This window comes from Dermochelys coriacea, chromosome 19, assembly GCF_009764565.3.
Source record: "Dermochelys coriacea isolate rDerCor1 chromosome 19, rDerCor1.pri.v4, whole genome shotgun sequence".
In the NCBI taxonomy this organism is placed as follows: domain Eukaryota; kingdom Metazoa; phylum Chordata; order Testudines; family Dermochelyidae; genus Dermochelys; species Dermochelys coriacea.
The window spans coordinates 10,319,355-10,340,264 of record NC_050086.2 but is presented as its reverse complement, the minus strand read 5'-3'; the positions used below and the strand labels follow the sequence as shown (position 1 = coordinate 10,340,264).

Genomic DNA, 20,910 nt, shown 5'->3' with positions numbered 1-20,910 from the left:
TTAACTTTAAAAATAAAACTTTATTACAGCAAGTAACAAGAGAGACTGGTTCAAACAGAAGTGAGAGAGTTTGCTTCCCTCTCCCTCCTTCTGAACTCCTCTAGGAGGCCGGGTCAGTTTTCCTATCCCATCCCATTAAAGCTGCAGCTTCTTACAGCTTTACTGACCCTCTACACTCCATCTGCCTATCCTACCATTACACAAGCAATGAAACACAGCATCAGGGCCATGGGAGAGTTAGTGCCGTTGTATTAAGAACGCCGGCTACTTGTGGATAAGGGAAGACAGATGGTAACTGCTGTTCAGGATGATTTCTGGAAAGGAATTTTGGAGTGTTATTTTCCAGACACAGCAGCAGCTTTTTACGCTGTTGCATTGATCTGTCCGTGGCTGAAGATCAGTCTAGGAGTAGCAAGGCACATGAGCTGTAGCCTTGTGTGTCAAGCTGCCCTGCCAGCCTGCCACACCCCTGAGCTGCCAGGGTCACCCCCAGGGCTCAGGTGGTAGTTTATTCTACATGCTGGTACCAACCCTTCTTCACATCAGCTGCCAGCAGTGGGGAACATTAACATTGGGGTGTGTGTGGTGTGAGGATACTTCTCTGAGGAACAGCTGGTAAATGCTTTTGGTCACTAACAATAGGGGCTGGCTTTGGACTAGTCACCCTGCTGGAAAGGGGACTGATTGAGAATAGCATATGAAGCCCAAGTCGTCCAGTCCCCAGCCCTACCTATAACAAGGCATCAGCATCACCACCCCCTGGCTATACTATAAGATCAGTCCACTGACAACAGCACCCCTGCCATGCCCCATCTCACTTGAATACCGAGCCAGAAACATGAAGCAAGAGGAACATTTACAGGGTGGAAGGAGCAGATTTTTAATCAAATCTCCAAAAAGGAAGGGTTTGAAATCGTCCAATATTCTTCTCAGCTAAAGCTTCTCTTAAAGCCCCACCTAAAACCACTGCCTTCTGCAAGAAGCCTGCAGCATGTAAATGCAGATCCCAAGTTCCCAACCCCAGGACGTGGGTGATGGAGGGGCGGGGCACATCTCATGCACTGCTCTTTGAACAGTCAGGATTTGTGACATTTTCTGGCCAGCAACAAAACTGGGCTACAAAGGTGCCAAAAACTAGAGAGGAAGGGAATGCATAGAATGTGAGAACACCATGCTGGGGGGTGCATTTAAATACTGTCCCACTGAAGTTCACCACTGCTCAGCAGACTGACTCACAGGTTAGGGCAATGACGGGTGCCTTAATACCAGCCCCTTCCACGCACCCTATGTTTTCCTTATGTTTGCAGCAGCTGGCAATTCTCTGCTAGGGTGCTGTCATTCATGATGTGCAAAGCAGAATACAGGGGAATACCTCTGTGACAATCTGCCCCCCAAATGCACTGACTAGTGATAAAAGCACAGGTGAGAAAGATGAAAGGGCTTGGGGTCCGATACATACTGCAACGCCCAGGGGTGTCTAACCAAGTGGCTTAACACAGAACAAACATTGCAAATCTCTACCCTGGTGCCAGGAATATGTACAGCGCTATCTACACCGACACATAAAAAAATATTACCTAGAAAAAAATTTAAAAATTGTGCAAAAATACCCAGCAGCTTTTAATAAACACATTTCAAGTATTGCTAATGTGTCTGTAACTCTCCTACACACACTCGCCAGTGTCAGTAATCCACAAGGCAGACTGGTGAACACCTGGTAAGAAGCAGCAACAGGTATGGTGCCACCCTGGGGCAGACAGACAGACTCAGAGGAATCATTCCCAGAGGGCCAGCAGGTGGCCCCACTCTCTATTCTACTGGCCAGGAATCCAAACCAAGAGCAGGCTAACTGACACCAGCACTCAGGGTAACCTAATTTGGGCAATCTGTGCCTCTTCAACACTGACGATGCCATTGAAGCTCTTTACACACAGAGCCCACTCACGCTTTAGCCACCTAGGTGTTGGGCAGAGATCTAACAGGTGACCATTTAAGGGCAACATCTCACAGTTAAACCCACAAAATGCTTCACTCATTTTGTTTCTAACAATTAAAACTAAGAGCTCCTCTGGGCTGTATCCTTGTCCCTACATGGCTTCTTACTGGCTGAAAGGGCTACAACATTAGGAAGGTTGGTCAGCACCTTCTCTGTGACCAGATGAGAGCCAGCACTCAACAGCAACTGGGATGGCACATCTATTTCCCTGCCTATGCTCAGTGCCCCATAGGGGTCTGGACCCTCAGCGCTCTCCCCAGCACCTGGGAAAGGGAATGTCATCCCAACCAGCGAGCCTCAATTCCGAAAAGTACCGGTGCTGCTGAGAAAGGGATGCTACATATTCCACAGGTCCAGATGGGAACATAGTTTATACTGACACAGGAAGCTGCCCCTCACACTGCTGGGGCAGAGATGCAGGAGGCATTTTGTAGCGACACAACAGGGAGACCTAGCTTTCAGCCTTCATCATCCCCCAAAACCCAGCCCCCATTCTAGAATGGAGCACAGGAGATGGGACATGGACTGTGTCCACCTTCCCACCCTCAGCCCCCACAAGGCACCGCAGCCCATTCAGCTAATCCCCGCAGGATAGATGGCAGGTCTCTGGAGCGGACACTCCAAGCTTGGATGGTTCTGAGAGGTTGGGGTTTCCCAAGCAGCCCTTCTTGCTTCCCAGCTGTGGTTGGAACCCCTCTCCCTGGCTGAGGCCAAGGTCTTGCTCGGCATCAGGCTGTAGCAGTTGAAAATCCAGGTAAGCCACATCACAGTGAAACCAAAAAAAAAATAAATAAATAAAAAGGTAATGCATGGCTTGACTGAGTCTTCGGCAACTCTGCCCCACAGGTATGTCTTGCCTGAGGTCAGGGAGATAACGGGAAATGTACTGACTGGAGCTAGGCACAGGCACTGGACTATATCACAGCACCACTAGGGAATGCCTCCTACCATGCTGGTGTCAGTCTTGGATCCAAAGGAGGGGATTTCACCTTTGGGACTGGACAGGGTCCCGGCATCAGGCTGGATAAATCCTCTTCTGTCTATTAAACTAGAAAACAAGATGGGAAGAGAGAGGAGAGGTTAAAACACCAATGTTCATCAAGAAACAAACCCCTGAAGCTGTGTGCTAAGCCAACCAGTGATGCTATAAAAATGAGTTGCTAGCACCTATTAAATCAACAATACTGGTGCAAAAAAGTGAACACAATGCTGGGATGCATTAGCAGGAGTGTCATACGCAAGGCACAAGTAGTTGTTCTTCCATCCTACTCAGCACCAATAAGTCCTCCATTGGAGTAGTGTCTCGAGTTCTGGGCACCACACTTTGGGAAAGATGTGGACAAACTGGAGAAAGTACAGAGGAAAGCAACAAAAATAATTTAAGATCTAGAAACATGACCTACAAGGAAAGACTGAAAAAAATTGTGTTTTTTTAGTTTATAGAAGACAAGACTGAGGAGGAACACGATAACACTCCTCAAATATGTAAAAGACTGTTATAAAGAAGAGGGTGATAAATTGTTCTCCTTATCCACTGAGGACAGGACAAGTAGTAATGGGCTTAAGTTGTAGCAAAGGAGATTTAGGTTAGACAGGAAAAATTTCCTAACTATCAGAGTGGTTAAGCACTGGAACAAATTGCCTAGGGAGGCTGTGGAATCTCCATCACTGGAGGCCTTTAAGAGCAGGTTGGACAAACACCTGTCAGGGATGGTGTACTGTAGATAATACTTAGTCCTGCCTCAGTGCAGGGGACAGGCCTAGATGACCTATCAAGGTACCTTCCAGTCCTACATTTCTTTGATTCTTGGGGATTTCAAAGGCAGGAAGCAAACCCTGACAGCATTTGATCATTAGCACAGGACAGCTGTGCCTGCCAGCACTGTCCAGAATTTAGGGAATTTGAATGCAGGCAGGAAAATCCCGTTGGCCAAATCTCGTGAGGGCGACTGGAGAGAGGGAACAGACTCCATACACAGGACTGCATTTAACTATGGCTCAGACTTTTCTTGTGCATATTTTTAAACATTTGTCGCTTAAACCTCAAGGTGACTGGCAAGGCTACACGCACCCACCTGAGCCCAAAACACTTAGCACTCTGGGCAGGAAGGCGTTTCTTCAAATCTCTTGGTGTGAGCTGAGTGCACCTGGAAGCTGCTGGCTTGTCCGCCCTGGACAGTCAAGTCCCCGATGCAGCCACAGAAACAGTAACATAGTGACAGCAGCAGGGTAAGCTTCCCCAAGCCCTGCTTGTCTCTTTGTGGGGACTGCCAGACAAAGTGTCAGTTTGAGGATGGATGACATGGGTTTTTGACCACTCAGAACTAAAGACAACGTCGTGTCACTACTATGCTAGACTGGAGTTGGAGAGGCCCCCTACAGCAGGAGCAAAATACTATTATCCCATTAGCAGTCATCTGCCTCACAGTGCTCTCATCATATTTAAATAGATTAGCTCATTTACTGTCATGGACTCCATAGTAACAGTAGCACTGAAAATGACAAGAACCTTGGGAAGTATTTTAGAGGGAAAACCAAAACCCTCCTTAACTCATGGTGTAACACGGTGTAGCCCTCCTGAGCACAGGTTATGCAACAGCAGACCTTCCCTGTATTATTTCATTACACTTACATTGGGTTAGTATTTCTGGAATGCTCCCAGTAAATTCAAATTGGTTCCTCCCAGCAAAAGAAACACTGTCTCAAACCTGCCTGAAACATTCAACAGGCTGAGAGCTACAAAACGTGGGTTGGGATTGAACTCCCAACAGCCCAACACAAGAGATTATTTAAATTTGCCCGACTGCGCCCTCATGTGACTAAACCATGGTAGTTTTATTTTGGGATGGAGTTAGATTCATAGCTGTTAAAGCCAGAAGAGACCAGTCTGATCGTCTAGTCTGAGCTCCTCAGTTGGAAGGTGTTTGGTAGGACAGACCCAACAGGGGATTTTTGGTTGGTTTTTTTGAAAGTTACAAACCAGGTTTCATTAAATGATTTTTTAAAATGGCAATACAGTTTAAGCAGTGAACAACATTACCCCATGAACTCTGCAACCCAGGGACCCTGCACCCTGCCCAGGGAAGAACAGATGGTGGAACTCACTGTTCTTGTTTCATTATCCAAACCCAGTGAAAAACAAGAAGCAAATAAGCACAGATGATGAAATGTTTGGCATTATTCCTTCCTGCTTTAATGACAGTTGCAGATAATTCACAGGTAAGGGAATTTGACAGCATCAATTTAAATAGGAAATCATTGTGTCCTTTTAAGGCAAGAGTCTACAAATTGTCTGACAAAGGACAGCACTGGCTACTTGCCAGAAGTCTAAGTCTAAGGTTCCAGCATACTGCATAAAATGGAGAGGATTGAAGCCAACCCCATCTGTGATAGAGGTGAAGACCTCCACAAGACCACGTATCTCAGCATGCAATGCTCCATCTTGATCTGAAAAGCAGCTGCAACATGCATGTAGAATTCCAGCCACTTAGAGATGACCTGGTGGGGTGGAAGGGGGTTTTGATGCTGGTTTTTCACCTTAGAAATATCAGGAATGTCAAGTCTGCTCTCACCTGGAGATCCTGGAGCTGTATCAAGAGCACATTTAGCAAGAGCCCTCCTGCCTTCTTTGACAAGTGAGGAGTGAGACAAAGCTCTCGCCCCCAGGCGGTCAGTTAGTCATGGAAATTAAAGATTTGTTCAAAAATAAAATAAAATAAAATAAAGAGCTTTATTTAACCACTCTAAAATCTGTACTCTCCCAAAAACTCAGCTTTCACTGCCTTGAGTCTGGTGAGAGTGTCATTCCACTAATTCTCCAGTCACCAGACTCTGCCAGGGCAGACAAGACCTGTATTTGTAGTGTAAAAGCAAACAGTGAAGAACTTCTCCATCATCTAGAAGTCAGATATATTGAGAAGTCCTTTGCAGGGCACCTTTAAGCCCAGGGTTATTCCTTATGTAGTGCTAAAGCTCTCAGGATGCATCCTTTAGCCCTCCTGAGGGCTAGGGCACTGGATTTTAAATGTCTAAAGAGGAAACATTCATCTAGTAAATATTTCCATAGCAAGCGATTACCATTAGTGGCTGGGCACTCCTGTAATGGGCATATCCCACCCTTACTACACTGCAGGGGGATATTCCAGTTGCACTCAGTTTATACCCTACAACGAAGTCTGGAGTACCCTGAATTAAGCAGATTTCAATGGATGAAAAGTAACAGTCAGCACCCGCCTGTACATTTACCTATCCTCTGGGCCTGAGCCTCAGAATTACCCACCCCACCCCACCCGAGAGCCCTGTGCCATCGCTTTGGCCTGGCTCCTGGGAGCCAGTATTAACCTCTCCTGTCTCCACCTCCACATATGGCTACTGTGTCAGGGCAGGGTGCAAGTCCCGAGTCCAGTGAGGATCGGAGGCTCTTACCTGGGATGGAATGGCCCACACAATACTGCACAGCAGTTGGTGAGGATACTCTTATGGCTGTAGGGATTGGCAAACTCTGAGCCTCTCTTATTTGACCACGACCCTTTGATCTGCAATTGAAAGGACATAGGCTGATTAGAAAGCGACAGCCTGGCGAGAGGGGATGGAGATGGTCAGTGCACTGGCAAGGTCACATGGGAGGGTGTCTTGGACAGTATCATCCACACACTGCTTGAAAAGCCCAGGATTGAAGTGACAGAAGTGTCCCAAGTCAGGGCAGAGGGGTGTGGAACTCTGCACTGTGCCCCATAACATAGCTCTCGCTTCCCTGACCTCTAAATCCTCTCCACAGCAGTGTGGCAAGCTGATAGAATGTCCCTGTGCGAGACATAGCTTCCCCCACCCATTGCACCAAGCAACTTTTAGCTGGCCTTCTGCAGCTCGCATCCTCTCTAGAGCAGTTTGCCCTTCTGCCTTTGCCCAAGCTGAGTCTCAAAGTCACAATGCCCACTAGTTACGCAGTTCCCATACCATGTACTATGCATCACACTTTGTCTAGTGGTTGTAAACCGCCCACCCTCCCATCCCTCTGTTTCACTTTAGTCATTTCTTGTTTGCCAGATTTAGACTGAAAGTGCTTCAAGGCAGGGGCTTATTTCTGGAAAGCACACAGTGCACTTTCAGAGCTAAGCTAACAGCAAGAGGGTTCATAGGCAGCTCTGTTAATGTAAAGAAACCCTTTAGTTTCTTCATGCTGAGCTGCCACAGGAGCCTGTTTAAGGAAACACTGTCGCCTTGAAATCTTAGGTTTCAGAGTAGCAGCCGTGTTAGTCTGTATTCACAAAAAGAAAAGGAGTATTGTGGCACCTTAGAGACTAACAAATTTATTTGAGCATAAGCTTTCGTGAGCTACAGCTCACGAAAGCTTATGCTCAAATAAATTTGTTAGTCTCTAAGGTGCCACAATACTCCTTTTCTTTTTTCTTGAAATCTGTCATGTAAGCTGTAGGAATTAGATGGTGTTCCAGATCCTGAGCCTCGGCCAGCTTGTGTGAGTTTACAATCACACTTCCCCTTTTTACTTCCTTTCCCCAGCTGCTGTGACAAACAGGTCACTCAAACAACAAGGGAAACTAACAGACTATGCACCATGGGCTCAGTCATGCGGTGTAACTCCCATTGACTTCAGTGGGAATCTCCGCTGTATAACCGAGAGCAGAAATTGCCCCAAAGTGCTGTTAAACGCACTAAGTAAAAGAGTAGAGAAACCATTCTCTCTGAGACAGCAATTGTGTCACTTGTAACAACGAGGTGGTACAAATATTTCAGACAGAAGTGTGATTTTTCAAATCCCTTTAAGCAACCAGACAGACACAAACAGCTATGCCATCTAGATACTTATCAGACCCCCATTACAGTAGTATCTCAGCATATCACAACCTTTAATACATTTACCTTTATAACACCTCTATGTATCAACTCCCTTTCATAGAGGAGTAATCAAGGCAGAGAGAGAGAGACAATTGGACTTGCCCAAGTCACACAGGAAGTCTGTGGCAAGGCAAGAAACTGAACCAAGTAATGGCCACCCACTCAGCCTCCTTCCTCCCTATTGCTCTCTCCGTGGTCCAAATATTAACAAAGGACACGTCTAGACTGGGAAACCGGTCATGCTTCAAAACACATTAAGCTCACATGGTTTTAACTAACACGATTTTAAACAGGACTTTGCATCTAGCGTACCCAAGGTAAGTCCTGTTTACAAATATGTTAGCTTGTCATGGTCCATCTTAGGGGCAGCCCAAAGGTTGAAGTGTATTAGCTAGTATTTTAAAATATGACCTCTTTTCCTAGTCTCCACACAGCCAAGCAACACACACACTGCTCTCCCTTTTGAAATCTGTGCACTCTGCCAGTGTGCGCATGCACTGTCATGCTCCACTGGGCTACTCGAATTAGAGGGTAAACTCTGGGGGCAGCCCAAAGGTGCTGTCTTTTATCTGCTCTGTAAGAAAGTGCCACAAGCACCTAGGGCCTGTCAAGATAACCTCCTCTGACACACTGCTGCAGAGACAGCAACAGATTTTTGGCTGAACTCTTCATTGCTTAGAAAGGAATGGGCTTCACACCCAGAGAACCTTTCTGGTCTCATTCTATGGAAGGAGAGACACACAGATACTTACGTCTTCATTCGTCGTCAGGTTGGAGGCGACTAGGTAAGTGTGAAAACCCGAGAGGCCCAAAATAGACCAGACTGAGAAAAAACATATCACCAGCTCCAGCACGGTGGAAAGAGAGTCAAGGAAGCCTCCAAGACACCACCCCCCCCCCGCAAGGAGAGGCCTCAGGCCCAATAATGGATGAGTCAGTCACTGGAGGCACTCTCAGCAACCCTCGGTGGGGGGCACAAACACAGGGACTTAGGGAGGGTCATAAAGGGCTCAGCAAGGTGCCCTTGCTTTTGAGTGGCTGGCTGAGACTCCTAGCAAGGAAATGGACTCTCACCCCTACCCCTTCCATTAGGGAAAAAGGGTCAGCCCTGGCTAGCAAGGAGAGTGCATTCCAGCCAACAAAGCAGGCATGCAGCTTCCTTCCCACTGTCTGTGCTATTCTGCGAGTGCCCATCAAGGGAGAACTCACTACAGCCAATTTAGTCACATCCCCCCTTACCCCTGTGTCCTCCCACGTGTCAGAAAGGGAGCTTGTTTCCAACCCTCGTCTGTGCATCACCAAGCACATGGTACCAGTCTGGCAATGGAGAAAGAGACTGTGTCTTGAACAAAGGGTCTCACCAGCTTGGCTACAGGATCACCACCTTCTCCTGTAAATGCAGAGAAGTCTGCCCTTCCCCCATTGTGGTATAAGGAGGCTATGTGCATTAGGGTTTGTAAAGTACAGTGAAATGTCCTGACAGAAGGGGCTGTAAACCAGAGAACATTTTTCAGAGAGCTATAGCTTTAGTATCTCTGCTCCAATTCCCTGCAGGGATCCAGCTGTGTCAGTGTACAAAAAGGGGAACGGATGGAAAGGTGCAGGCTCTAAAAGGATATCTTGCCGGTGTTGCCTTCAGAGTGGTGACAAATCCACTTCCCTGAGAGCCTACAAAGCAAACAGGACAAGGTATTGAAATCAAGAGGGCACATTTACATCTCCAGCCAATTTGTCCTGCTTCAAAGTACACACCCATCCCAAAAGGCTTCATGGATCTGCCCAGCTGACTGAGAAACCCCCGCAATCTAGATGCTGGTGTGCAGCATGCGCTCCAAGAGATTCAGGGGCTGAAAAGCAAGCTGCCTTCTATCAGAGGCCATGACTAGACATAGATGCAATGTATACACACACCTCCAACCCATATCAGCAGCCCTGACATAGTCTGTAACCTTCTTGCTATGGAGGGAAATAACCCACTCACCAAAACTCTCAAACTATTTTCTAAAATAAGGTTTACAGTTCACTACTGCAGCCCTCGACCAGTTCATCCAGACGACCTAGCAGCGAAAGGCTCTGAATCGTCACCTGAGCCATCCATCACCTAGTCTAATACAAACTTAGAGACTGCTTCCCTGATGTGCTAAGCCAGGTGCCCGTGGTGATGGCCTGAGTTCACCTTGGCCAGGATGGTGATGGTTACTCACAGCAGCTGCAGTACTTACGCAGAGTGAGGTGGGTGACGACACAAGCAAAGATGAAGGCTGTCAGGAAGGAGAGGGAGAGGATGAAGGCGTAGAAGTACCGATAGTTGCGCTTCCCCACACAGTTGCCTACCCAGGGGCAGTGGTGATCAAACCGCTCTGAAACCAGGCAGCAAGAGAAGGTTATTAGCACATCTTACTCCCCACACCTCACAAATGGGTGAACACTGCAGAGGCTCTGGGAACCTCGGGGCTACAAGCCAGCCCCACCCTGCCCACCTAAGATTTTAGCTCAGTACTTCTGAATGACAGCACACCATCACTATATTTACATAGTGCTTTGCAATCTGTATATGTGCCCTTCTTTAACTTTATAGGGACACCAACCTTAAAAATTTGCCCGAATACTGTTCTAACTAACTGTGGTTTCTTGTAACACCTACAATTACTAAAACTGAAAGACATTAGAGAAAATGCATTTCTATTTCTTCAGTCTGTATACTTTGTACATTTGACACAACTGTAGGGACTGTTTCACTGTTCCCTTGCATTAGTCAGTTTTCCCTATTCATGTGAAGAGAAAAAGCATTTTAAAAGTTAGGAAAATTTGATTGTAAAGCCACAAAGATTGGCAAGGGAACCCAGGGCAGATGCAATATACCTGAAAATACTTCTGACTCTTAAAATAACGGACTAGATTTCAAGTTGGCAGGGCCCTTTCAACAATAGTAGCACTGCTGGCAAAACATGCACACCGCTTTACCCACAACTGAAATGCAGCCACCTCTGAGGTGAAACATATCAACCCTTTCACAGCTCATGGTAACATAATCTAAGAGTTTAATACAGGACATGAAGAATATCCTATCCAGTTGAAAGCGCAGGGGGAATTTAGGATGGCAGAATGAAATTACCCACATGGAAATTTTGCCAAGACACATGGGTTAACACTCCTACGCTAACAAAAAAAAAGTACCAAGCCATCTTTTATAAGCACAAGCGGCCAGGACCTCCAACTTAGGTTTCACCCACAAAACTGCAACTCTAACAGCCCAGCACTGCTTAATACTACGCTGAGGCTTTGGTTCAGAAGGAAGAATGCCAGCTACTAAAACCTGAAGCATCCTGGAGGTCTCCCATTCAAGCAATGCTCAGGTCTGACAAAGCTGGGTGGAGTTGCATACTGTGCCATCAAGCAACTCTCACTAATGTCATGCCTCATCCTTGAAAACCATTCAGTAGCGCCTCAAACTCCCTGTCTTTGAGCCGTCTTCTTTAGAAAGGTGACCTTGAATTTTGTGGCAGCTCTCAGATCAGTAATTTCATCTGTCCCCAAGTTGCCCCAACATCACAACTGTTAGTGCAACATGCTGATTGGAACAGAAGGTTGCACCCAGATAGGTTAATTAAATTAATTAATTAATGAAGTAACAGTGTGCTCAGTGGACCTGCCATTCACCTATACTCCACCATCCTGCCCACACGTCGCACCTGACTGACAGCTTTTTAAACTGCTCCTCCAGAGACTCTAGACTACGCAGGCATCTCACTGCCACACCAATATCTCCTGCTGCATGCCAGTCCCTCTCACGTCTGCCAGTTTGGGTGTATCCAACCCTTTTTTTCACTCCTTCATTCAGCCTCCAGCTCTCCCTCCCATCTAGCACCAGGTGCCATGGGGCAGAAAGGCTAAGATAGAACATATGCTGGCCCCTCTGCTTCACATTAGCCATGACTGCAACACAGAGTGGCCAAGGGAACAGAGATCCTGCAGCTTTATTTCACACCCAGATGCTTGGAGGTGGGTTTAAATAGGAGATATGCTGCATTTCACCTGTACAATCCCACCTGGTAGTACTGGAGAGGGCATTAGAGCACAGCACATGCTGTATCCTGGCCCACAGGACACCGTTGGAACGGTATATATTTGTCATTAGTTTGAAGTGGGGAGAAGGGAGAGAAATTATTTTATCACAAGTTTGTTATTTAGTTTTCAAGCCCTTTATGGTGAAGCAGAAAGGTTTTTGCTCAAGAGCTTAAACTAGAATCCCATTTATCCATGCAGATTTCACCTGCTCCTGATCCCCTTGGACTTACCTACACAGTTATCACAAACGCTGCAGTGAGAGGTCCGGGGGGGTCGGAACATTTTGCAGGTATAGCAGTACTTTAATTTCACCACGTATTTGTTTATAACCACTTCCATTGTCCGGGCAGGCGGGCGGTAGGTGGAGGTGCCCATGCTATCTGTGGAGTGAGAGTGAAGTGGGGAGAGTCAGACTCACAAAGGCCCATTCCACATGGCACCCCAGCCACTGGGGCCTTGCTCCCCTCTTGCATGGCACAGCTCTGTGCGGTACTCATTCATATCCAAGCTGAACAGTGGAGAGGCAGCGTGATCGAGGGGACTGAGTTCAAGATGGGGAGCCAGGACCCCCCCAGAGCTCTAATCTCAACTTTGTCCATTACTCAGAGTGTTATTTAATCTTTGTGCCACAATTTCCCCTTCTGTTCAACAGGGATGACCCTTGCAGGGCTGCTTAAAGGAATTAATGTCAGTCACACTTTGAAAATCAGAAGCACTATATACATAGTAAGCATTAAAGCAGCACTCTAACATGCCTGCTAACAGTAACACATCTCTAGAACACAGAGGAAGGAAGCAAAGCTCCTGTCTAACGGTTCTCAACCAAAGGAAGTAACAAGCTGTTAACACACATGTGATTCTTCTACAACCGTTCTGTGCACCAGCAGCACAGCTACAGTTAAGGAGCAGTAGCCTTTGGGAGGCATGGTCATGGGAAGCCCTGTCGTTGCTCCCCATGTCCCCTGAAGCTGGCAGGGGCTCAGCTCCAGCAGGTGGCCTGGAGCTCAGGCTTGCAGCCAGGGGCTGGGGCGGCTCGGGCTGGCCCGGGGTCGGCCAGCTGGCCATGGGGGAAAGAGGGAAGAAACAGGGGCAACTATTGGCTCCGGGCCACTGGGGGTGGGGGTCGCTCGGGGCTCCGGCTGGCAGGGCCTCAGGCAGAAGGGGAGTGGCCAGGGAGCTAGCCTTCCCGAAGTGGAGGTTCACCCACCGCTCATGGACGGGATGGCTTAGGCGCACAGTAGGTTTAGCGGTAGAATTGTGGGCAAAATGGAGGGGTGATCTCTTGACTGTTTTAGGCAGATTCCATTGAAGTTTGATACACACTAGTAGCACAAGTAGAATTTACTTCCTCTAAGGACATGGTTGGAGATTTTTCAGGACCCTGCAAGATACACTTGTGCATGTAGCCAGAGGGTGCTGACCTGGATGGGTGCAGTGGTGGGAAGAATGGCTTTTGACATTCATGCATGTCACTTTTTAAAAAAAAAAAAATAAGCCCTTTGATATCACAACAGGGAGGGCACCACACACGCTTTTACGAGGGCTTCAAAAACCTGACTTGACACAGTCAAGCGTGTTAAGAAGAAAATGAATAGATTGTATTAAGAGCAATAGCTGACATGACAGGTAGTCCCTGCAGTGGGCTAACGGACTAGCTACTTCAGGGGATCTTGAAACAGAAAGTGAAGCAGATAGCTAGCTAGTTTTAAAAACCACCCACAAAATGATTGTCTGGACAGATACAGAGAAATTATATTTCTCTGATCATTTCCAGCAGTGACAGACTCCAGAAGTCTCTCAGTAGCTTTGCTAGAGCATTTGTTACTATGGGTAACACACCACAAAAAGCAGGCCATGTATTCTGAACACACACACTTACCATCATACAGCCATCATAAAAACACAAACATACATTACATTACATCAATCCTTGTCCTCTTATAAGAGCTGTGAATACAGGAGTCTTACCGGGCTAGTGACAAATCCTAGCCCCTAAAAACATGAATTCCCAAATTCATTACCCTAAATTCACAATCTGCAGAATAGATGCCCAGTGTAAATACAAGCTCTAACTAAAGATTTTAAGTCGGTTTCAATCAAGAGGAAGATTCCACTGGATGTGGATATGAGGACTGTTTCAAATTCATTAATAAATTATAATAGGACTTTATACTGGGCACTCTGAGTCAACTATTTTGGCTATTCGTTTGGCAACATGGTAAGAAGATGGGGGCTCAGTATCTAGTCTACAAGTCAGTTACTGGGATCAGCCACCTATTTCTGAACTCATAAAAGAGGGACAGCCAAATGGGGAATCAGAGAGTGGGTAGTTAGTAGCAGCAGCTATTGAGGGAGTGCTGAGCAGAGCCTTCTGTTGGCTCTGGACTCAGTTCTATGATATGCTTCATTAATATTAAGGCTGGGATTTTCAAAGGAGCCTAAAAGAGTTAAGTACCCAATTCCCATTGAAATTCAATGGGAATTGGGCACCTAACTCTCTTAGGTTGCTTTAAAAACCCCAGCCTATAGTTTTATGTATAGGTGCATTGATAATTATTTATCAGCACAACGTAAACACAGCACAGTCTGTATAGAACAGCACCCCTACTCCCCTCCGCCCAAGCCTTGGCACAATTACACCTGGGCCGACCTAGCATTTTTACAATTCCATTCAAACAAACTGAGACATGCAGCCTTTGAGAACTAGCAGAGAAGAGGGGTCTAAAATGCCTTTTTAGGCAAAATAATCTGGGTTCAGTCCCCGTTGTCTGCATTTTAACATGAGTTGAGATTTGTTGTGGTTTATCAGAAGCTGCTCTGAAATCCAAAAAAGCTATCAGGCGTCTCTAGCAGGGCAGCAAGATACTTTGCACTTGGGTAACACATGGGGATGTTCTCTGTGGTGTCTAACACACCCACCCGATTTTCTTCATAAGACAGGCTTTCCGACAACCCCATATGAGAGTTTGCCCCCAAAGATGTCAGATAAAGCTTCACAGTCACAAAATCCAGGGGAACTGGTCTCGGATGCTCTGGATGTGGCCTGCAATTAGCAGCGTTACCCAGAACTCCTTCCCAGTGCCAGTTCTAGTCACCAAAACCCATTGAGACAATCACAGTCAGAAACAAAACAAGGGCTTTATTTCTCTCTGCTCCTATCAAGACTTTTTATCTGATCTACCAGAACCTAAGTGGGGCGTGAAGAGCTTACTCAACACATGCTATGATTAGGCCTACCAACCACGGTGAAAAAACACCTGTACTACCACATCTCCTGCTGTTTAACGAAATAAGCATAAATTCTTAGCACTTACATAGAACGCCTAGTGTTCAAACAGCTTCACAAACATTATCTAATTAATCCTTATAGAAGCCCTGAGAAGAAGGGAGGTTGGTATTATATCCATTTTACAGACGGGGAAACTGAAGCAGTGGTGAACTGACTTCCCCAAAGGCTCAGAGAGTAAGTTTCATAACCAGGACTAGAACTCAGGGCTTCCCCAATCCCAGCCCTGTGCTTCAACTGCTGTCTGAACCAGCATACCTCTCTCTGCTCCACACTCTAGGATAAGAGTAATAGCACAGTATTTAAGAGCATGGTACGCAGTCACTCGGAACTGAGGATTTCCCATAATGGTACTTCAAGCTAAGGTATCTGGTACTCCAGGCTCTCTCTCAATTAACCTCTGTGCTGGGCCAGAGGGACAGTCGAATGGGGAATCAGAGAGTCGGTAGTTAGCAGCTGCGCACACTGTATTCTACTACATACTCCACTCGTGGGAAGCAAGAGGCAAGCTGAGCTCCATGGCAGGATGAGCACAGAGTAGACTACAGTGCAAACTACTTTGTCTGGGAAATTGTTACTGTTGACCAAAAGAGTTTGGGAATCACAGTTTTAAACAGAAGAATAAATTACTTCTAATTCTACACCTCTGAAGATACTCAATCTTGGGACTCAGCTCGCTAGGACTAGACAGGTCAGATAGGTCCCTCCTATCACCACCTGCTCTTTACATTTTTTGCCCTCTGAGACACCATCAATTGGACACAAGTGTCTATCCTTAGACTTTACTCCAAATGCCATCTCCAATCAAAACCTTCCCCATCTACTGCTAGGGTGACAAGACCCAAGAGAGGGACCCCCATATGCCATTAAAGAATTAGCTTTTTCTAACACATATGCACGCACAGTCCACAGTAAATGCATGAGAGAAAGGCTCACCAATCCGTTTCTCCAGGTCTGCAGCCTCACTGGGGGTGGCTCTGGGCAGGATACCTGGGTCTCTGAAGCTTGTCTGCAGCAGACAGCTGATGACAAAGAAGAACAGGACGCCCCCGATGATGGGAATGGCCAGGGTCAGGTGACTGGCAAGGAAGGGGCAGCTGTAAATAATTAGACAAACAAGTTTTTTACATTCCCTGCGTTCACCCATAAGCTCCTCGATCAGCTGCTCTAATGACTACTGTTTATTATTTGAATGGGAGTAGCGCCTAGGAGCGCCAACACACACACATGATTTTGTCATGAAGATGGGACCCAAGTTTCAGAGCTAGGGAGTCCATGTGAAGAACAAATCATACTTTGTTTCCCAACACTGAAGAGAATGACTGGTTAGAACGTAACAGTCTCCATATAACCACCACACTGCCTGAGTCCTGTACGTACCCTATTGATGTGTGCGGACTCAGGGGAAGAACAGTTCTAGGGTGCTTTTCAATGGAAAGAGCCCCCAGTACTTTACAAACTATATACCCACAGCACCACTGATATGCAGCCACCTCTGGAGTGGCAGGCAACAGCCAGTCATAACACAGCACAATTGTGGGTGGAGTGGGGGCATTTGGGGTAAAGTTATATTTCTTTGGAGATACAGAATTGTATCTCAAAAATCAGTGACACATTGGGAAGTCTCACCTTCTGAGAAAATGACACCAGTGAGGTGTTAAGACTGAATGAATTATGTGGGAGCCTTTTATGGACCTTTCTGTACAGCTAATGGGTCAAATTCAGCACTACTGTGATTCCATTTGGCCCAACGTGTGAAGCTGAAAGGCAAACTGGCCCTGGTTCTATTCAGATTTGCCATCTACAGATGGCATGGATGTCCTTCATGCTGAACCAGGGGTTTAAAAAGGGACACATTTCTGTACAAAACGCTGCTGTAACATGAGCCAGTGCTCCTCCAAATGGATGACTCAGTTTGAACAGGTACAGAGCCATCATTAGTGACTACACATCCTGGAGACAAGGGCCCACGTTTGCCCTCACATGAGCACAATGGGAGGACAGGCTCAGTCACTCACAGCAAGACAGTTAAAGACTTCTAAGGCATGCAGCTGTTCACATAATGCAGCGCTGCAGTCCCGCTCCCACTTCTCACTCTGCAAAGGGATTTTACCAGTATAAGCACTGATAATCACCCAGACGCCAACCCAGACACGCAAGCTGTCCGACTCCTGGTGTCCATGGACAAGAATCAGCCTCACTATACAACGAGGCAGTTCAAAGGGATTAAGAGAACTTTTGTTTCAACTCCCAAACTCAGCTGTTCAGAACAAGACAGCCACCAAACAACAAAACCCCACTGGACTAGAACCAATTCCACCACCCAGTGCAGCCCTGTGCTTTCTTCTTTACAGAGGGACAGAATAGCCTCTGAAGCAGGGTGGATTGATTTAAGTCAAAGTGATTTAAATCCCCGATTTTAATCATGATTTAAACCAGCAAGCAGAAAACCTTGATTTAAATGATCAATTTTAATCATGTTTATATTTTTTAGATATTTTCCTAAGGGAAGGTTGAGTCTCATTGATTGGTAACCTTTAAAACATGTTGATTTACAACTAAATATAACCTTTACACTAAATTTGCTGCTTCTTTTTACCAACCAGGAAAATACACATTTATTAAAGCAATTATATAGTTTAACTTACATTTATTCAGATTTTTAATTTTTATGTTAGAATAACACATTTATTATTTGCCAGATGATGGTTAATTTTTTTTTTACTTGTGATTTGTGTCCAGCTCTGTTTGGATGGAAATTCAATTTAAAATACACAAAAACAGCATTTAATTTTTGTATGAAATAAAACTACCTTAAATGTACAGAACACATAAGAAAAAAGTTTATCAAAACATATTTTGCATCTAAAATTCATTTATTAAACAACGGAAGTATCTGTAGTTAGTGAACTGAACTGATTGTTTCTAATCATCACGTTCTTCAAGATGTTAGAACTCTCTCATAACTAGTTTTTTTTACTGATAAATCAGAAGAGGAAAACAAGCTTTTCCGCTTCTTCAACTCTCAGTTGGTTTTGTAACAGTGAATGAACTAGTCATTGAACTGAACTAAATGAATAAACCAAAAGGATAAAAATATTCTCTCTGCACCTGCAGAAGCTACTGCTGATTTAACACTTCAACAAACCCTGGTTCCAGGTGCTTACACAACGACTTACCCCATGAACTGGTGGGACTTTCTTTAGAAGTTGGCAGGAAACATGTACTACATTTTTTTATTTCATTTTTAAATGATGTTAACAGATTATGATAAATTTAGGCCTTAACATAGGCTAACAATTTTTAATTTGATTTAAAAAGTGTATTATTTAAACCTAAACCTGTATTTAATTTAAATCAAAATTCCAACTGTAATAAAGCTCTCCCACCCCAGACAGGAAAGGACTTGGGGACAATGGAAAGGGGGCTGGGGACACCAGAGTTCCCCCACCTCAGACAAAGGGGAATAAGTGGAGTGAGGGGTTCCTAGAGCTTCTCCTCTCCAGAAAGCAGACTGATCTGGAAACAACGAGTGGGTTAGCGACCCACAGAATCCCCTCCACAGACAAGAGATGATACGGGGTCAGGTTGTAGAAGGATGTTGGGGACCCCAGAGCTCCCCATACCCAGGCAGAGAATTATTTGAGGGAGATAAGAGAGCTAGTGATGCAGAGCTTCCCCTGCTCAGGCAGGGTGTGATTGGGGGCCAGGGACCTTTGGGCAGGGGGTGGTTCGCTGGCTGGAAAGCCAGGGGGTCTGGGCAAGAAGTGGAGGAGGGATTGGGGGGCAGGATCCCCGGCCAGTGGGGCGATGGGCCAGGGCAGAGGACGGGTTTAGCAGCTAAGGCTCGCAGGTGGGGGTGCGGGGGGGGGTTGGGCACCGGGATATAACGGGAGAGTTGGGGAGACAGGGTCCCCTGGCAATCCATTTGCAGGGCAAGGGGTGCTGAGCTGGTTTGGGAGCTAGGTTCCCAGGCAGATGCGGGGGGGGGGTTGGAGAGGCGGGGGCCCCAAGCAGTGCATGGGGGGGGACAGGGAGCGATGGGGTGGTTTCGGGGCTGGATGCGGAGGTGGTCGGGACCCCGGGCGGGGGCGGGGATAAGGGGGCGGCGGGCCCGAGACTCACTCGAAGGCGAAGAAGAGGCCGCTGGTGGCCAGATGAGCCCCAGCGTGAGGGCGAAGACGCCGCTGTGCCGCGCCAGCATGAGGCGCCCGCCGCAGTAGAAGCGGTTGCGGCCCGGGAACACCTCCCACTTGCGGCGCGGGGCGCGGGCCGGCGGCTGCGGCTCCGGGGCGGGCGGCGGACCCGGGGGCGCGGCGGGGGCGCCCGGGGGGAGCTGCCGGTACTCGCACGCCTTCATGGCGCCGCCAGGCCCCGCCGAGCCGCGGCCAGCCACCCGCCCGCGCTCGCTCCGGGGACGTGTCGCTCCGCCCCCCGCGGCCCCGGCCCCGCCGCCAAGGGAGCGGCCCCGGCCGGCCTCCCGCCGCAGCGCCCCCCGCCGGCCCGGCCGCGCCCTTCGCCCCCGTCAACCGCCCCCTCACCCCGCATAGCCCCCCAACCCCCTCACCCCCTCACAGCCCCCCATCACCCCACAGCCCCCAACCCCCTCACAGCCCCCCAACTCCCGCCCACCCATCACCCCACACCCCGCACAGCCCCCAACCCCCTCACCTCATCCCCCTCACAGCCCCCCATCACCCCACAGCCCCCAACCCCCCTCACCTCATCCCCCTCACGGCCCCCCAACTCCCTCACCCCTCAGCCCCCAACCCCCTCACCTCATCCCCCTCACAGCCCCCATCACCCCACAGCCCCCAACCCCCTCACCTCATCCCCCCTCACGGCCCCCCAACTCCCGCCCACCCATCACCCCACACCCCGCACAGCCCCAACCCCCTCACCTCATCCCCCTCACAGCCCCCCATCACCCCACAGCCCCCAACCCCCTCACCTCATCCCCCTCACAGCCCCCCAACTCCCGCCCACCCATCACCCCGCACAGCCCCCAACCCCCTCACCCCCTCACAGCCCCCCATCACCCCACAGCCCCCAACCCCCTCACCTCATCCCCCTCACGGCCCCCCAACTCCCTCACCCATCCCCCTCCGCCCCCCAACTCCCTCACCCATCACCCCACACCCCGCACAGCCCCCAACCCCCTCACCTCATCCCCCTCACAGCCCCCCAACTCCCTCACCCATCACCCCACACAGCCCCCAACCCCCTCACCTCATCCCCCTCACAGCCCCCCAACTCCCTCACCTCATCCCCCTCACAGCCCCCCAACTCCCTCACCCATCACCCCACACAGCCCCCAACCCCCTCACCTCATCTCCCTCACGCCCCCCATCACCCCACAGCCCCCAACCCCCTCACCTCATCCCCCTCACGGCCCCCCAACTCCCTCACCCATCACCCCACACCCCGCACAGCCCCCAACCCCCTCACCTCATCCCCCTCACAGCCCCCCAACTCCCTCACCTCATCCCCCCTCACAGCCCCCCATCACCCCTCAGCCCCCAACCCCCTCACCTCATCCCCCTCACGGCCCCCCAACTCCCTCACCCATCACCCCACACCCCGCACAGCCCCCAACCCCCTCACCCATCACCCCCTCACAGCCCCCAACCCCCTCACCTCATCCCCCTCACAGCCCCCCAACTCCCTCCCCATCACCCCACACAGCCCCCAACCCCCTCACAGC

General features: G+C 48.4%; 1 protein-coding gene across 1 annotated transcript; it reads right to left on the bottom strand.

Annotated features, from left to right (window-relative positions):
- Positions 1 to 19,633, bottom strand: ZDHHC18 (zinc finger DHHC-type palmitoyltransferase 18). Its single transcript, XM_038377725.2, is given in 10 exon segments — positions 1 to 2,729; positions 2,945 to 3,044; positions 6,422 to 6,531; positions 8,605 to 8,707; positions 9,472 to 9,520; positions 10,075 to 10,212; positions 12,151 to 12,300; positions 16,143 to 16,303; positions 19,332 to 19,365; positions 19,368 to 19,633. Coding segments are annotated over 10 exon segments (1,200 nt in total). The 5' UTR covers positions 19,567 to 19,633; the 3' UTR covers positions 1 to 2,573.
- Positions 19,634 to 20,910: the final 1,277 nt, after the last annotated feature.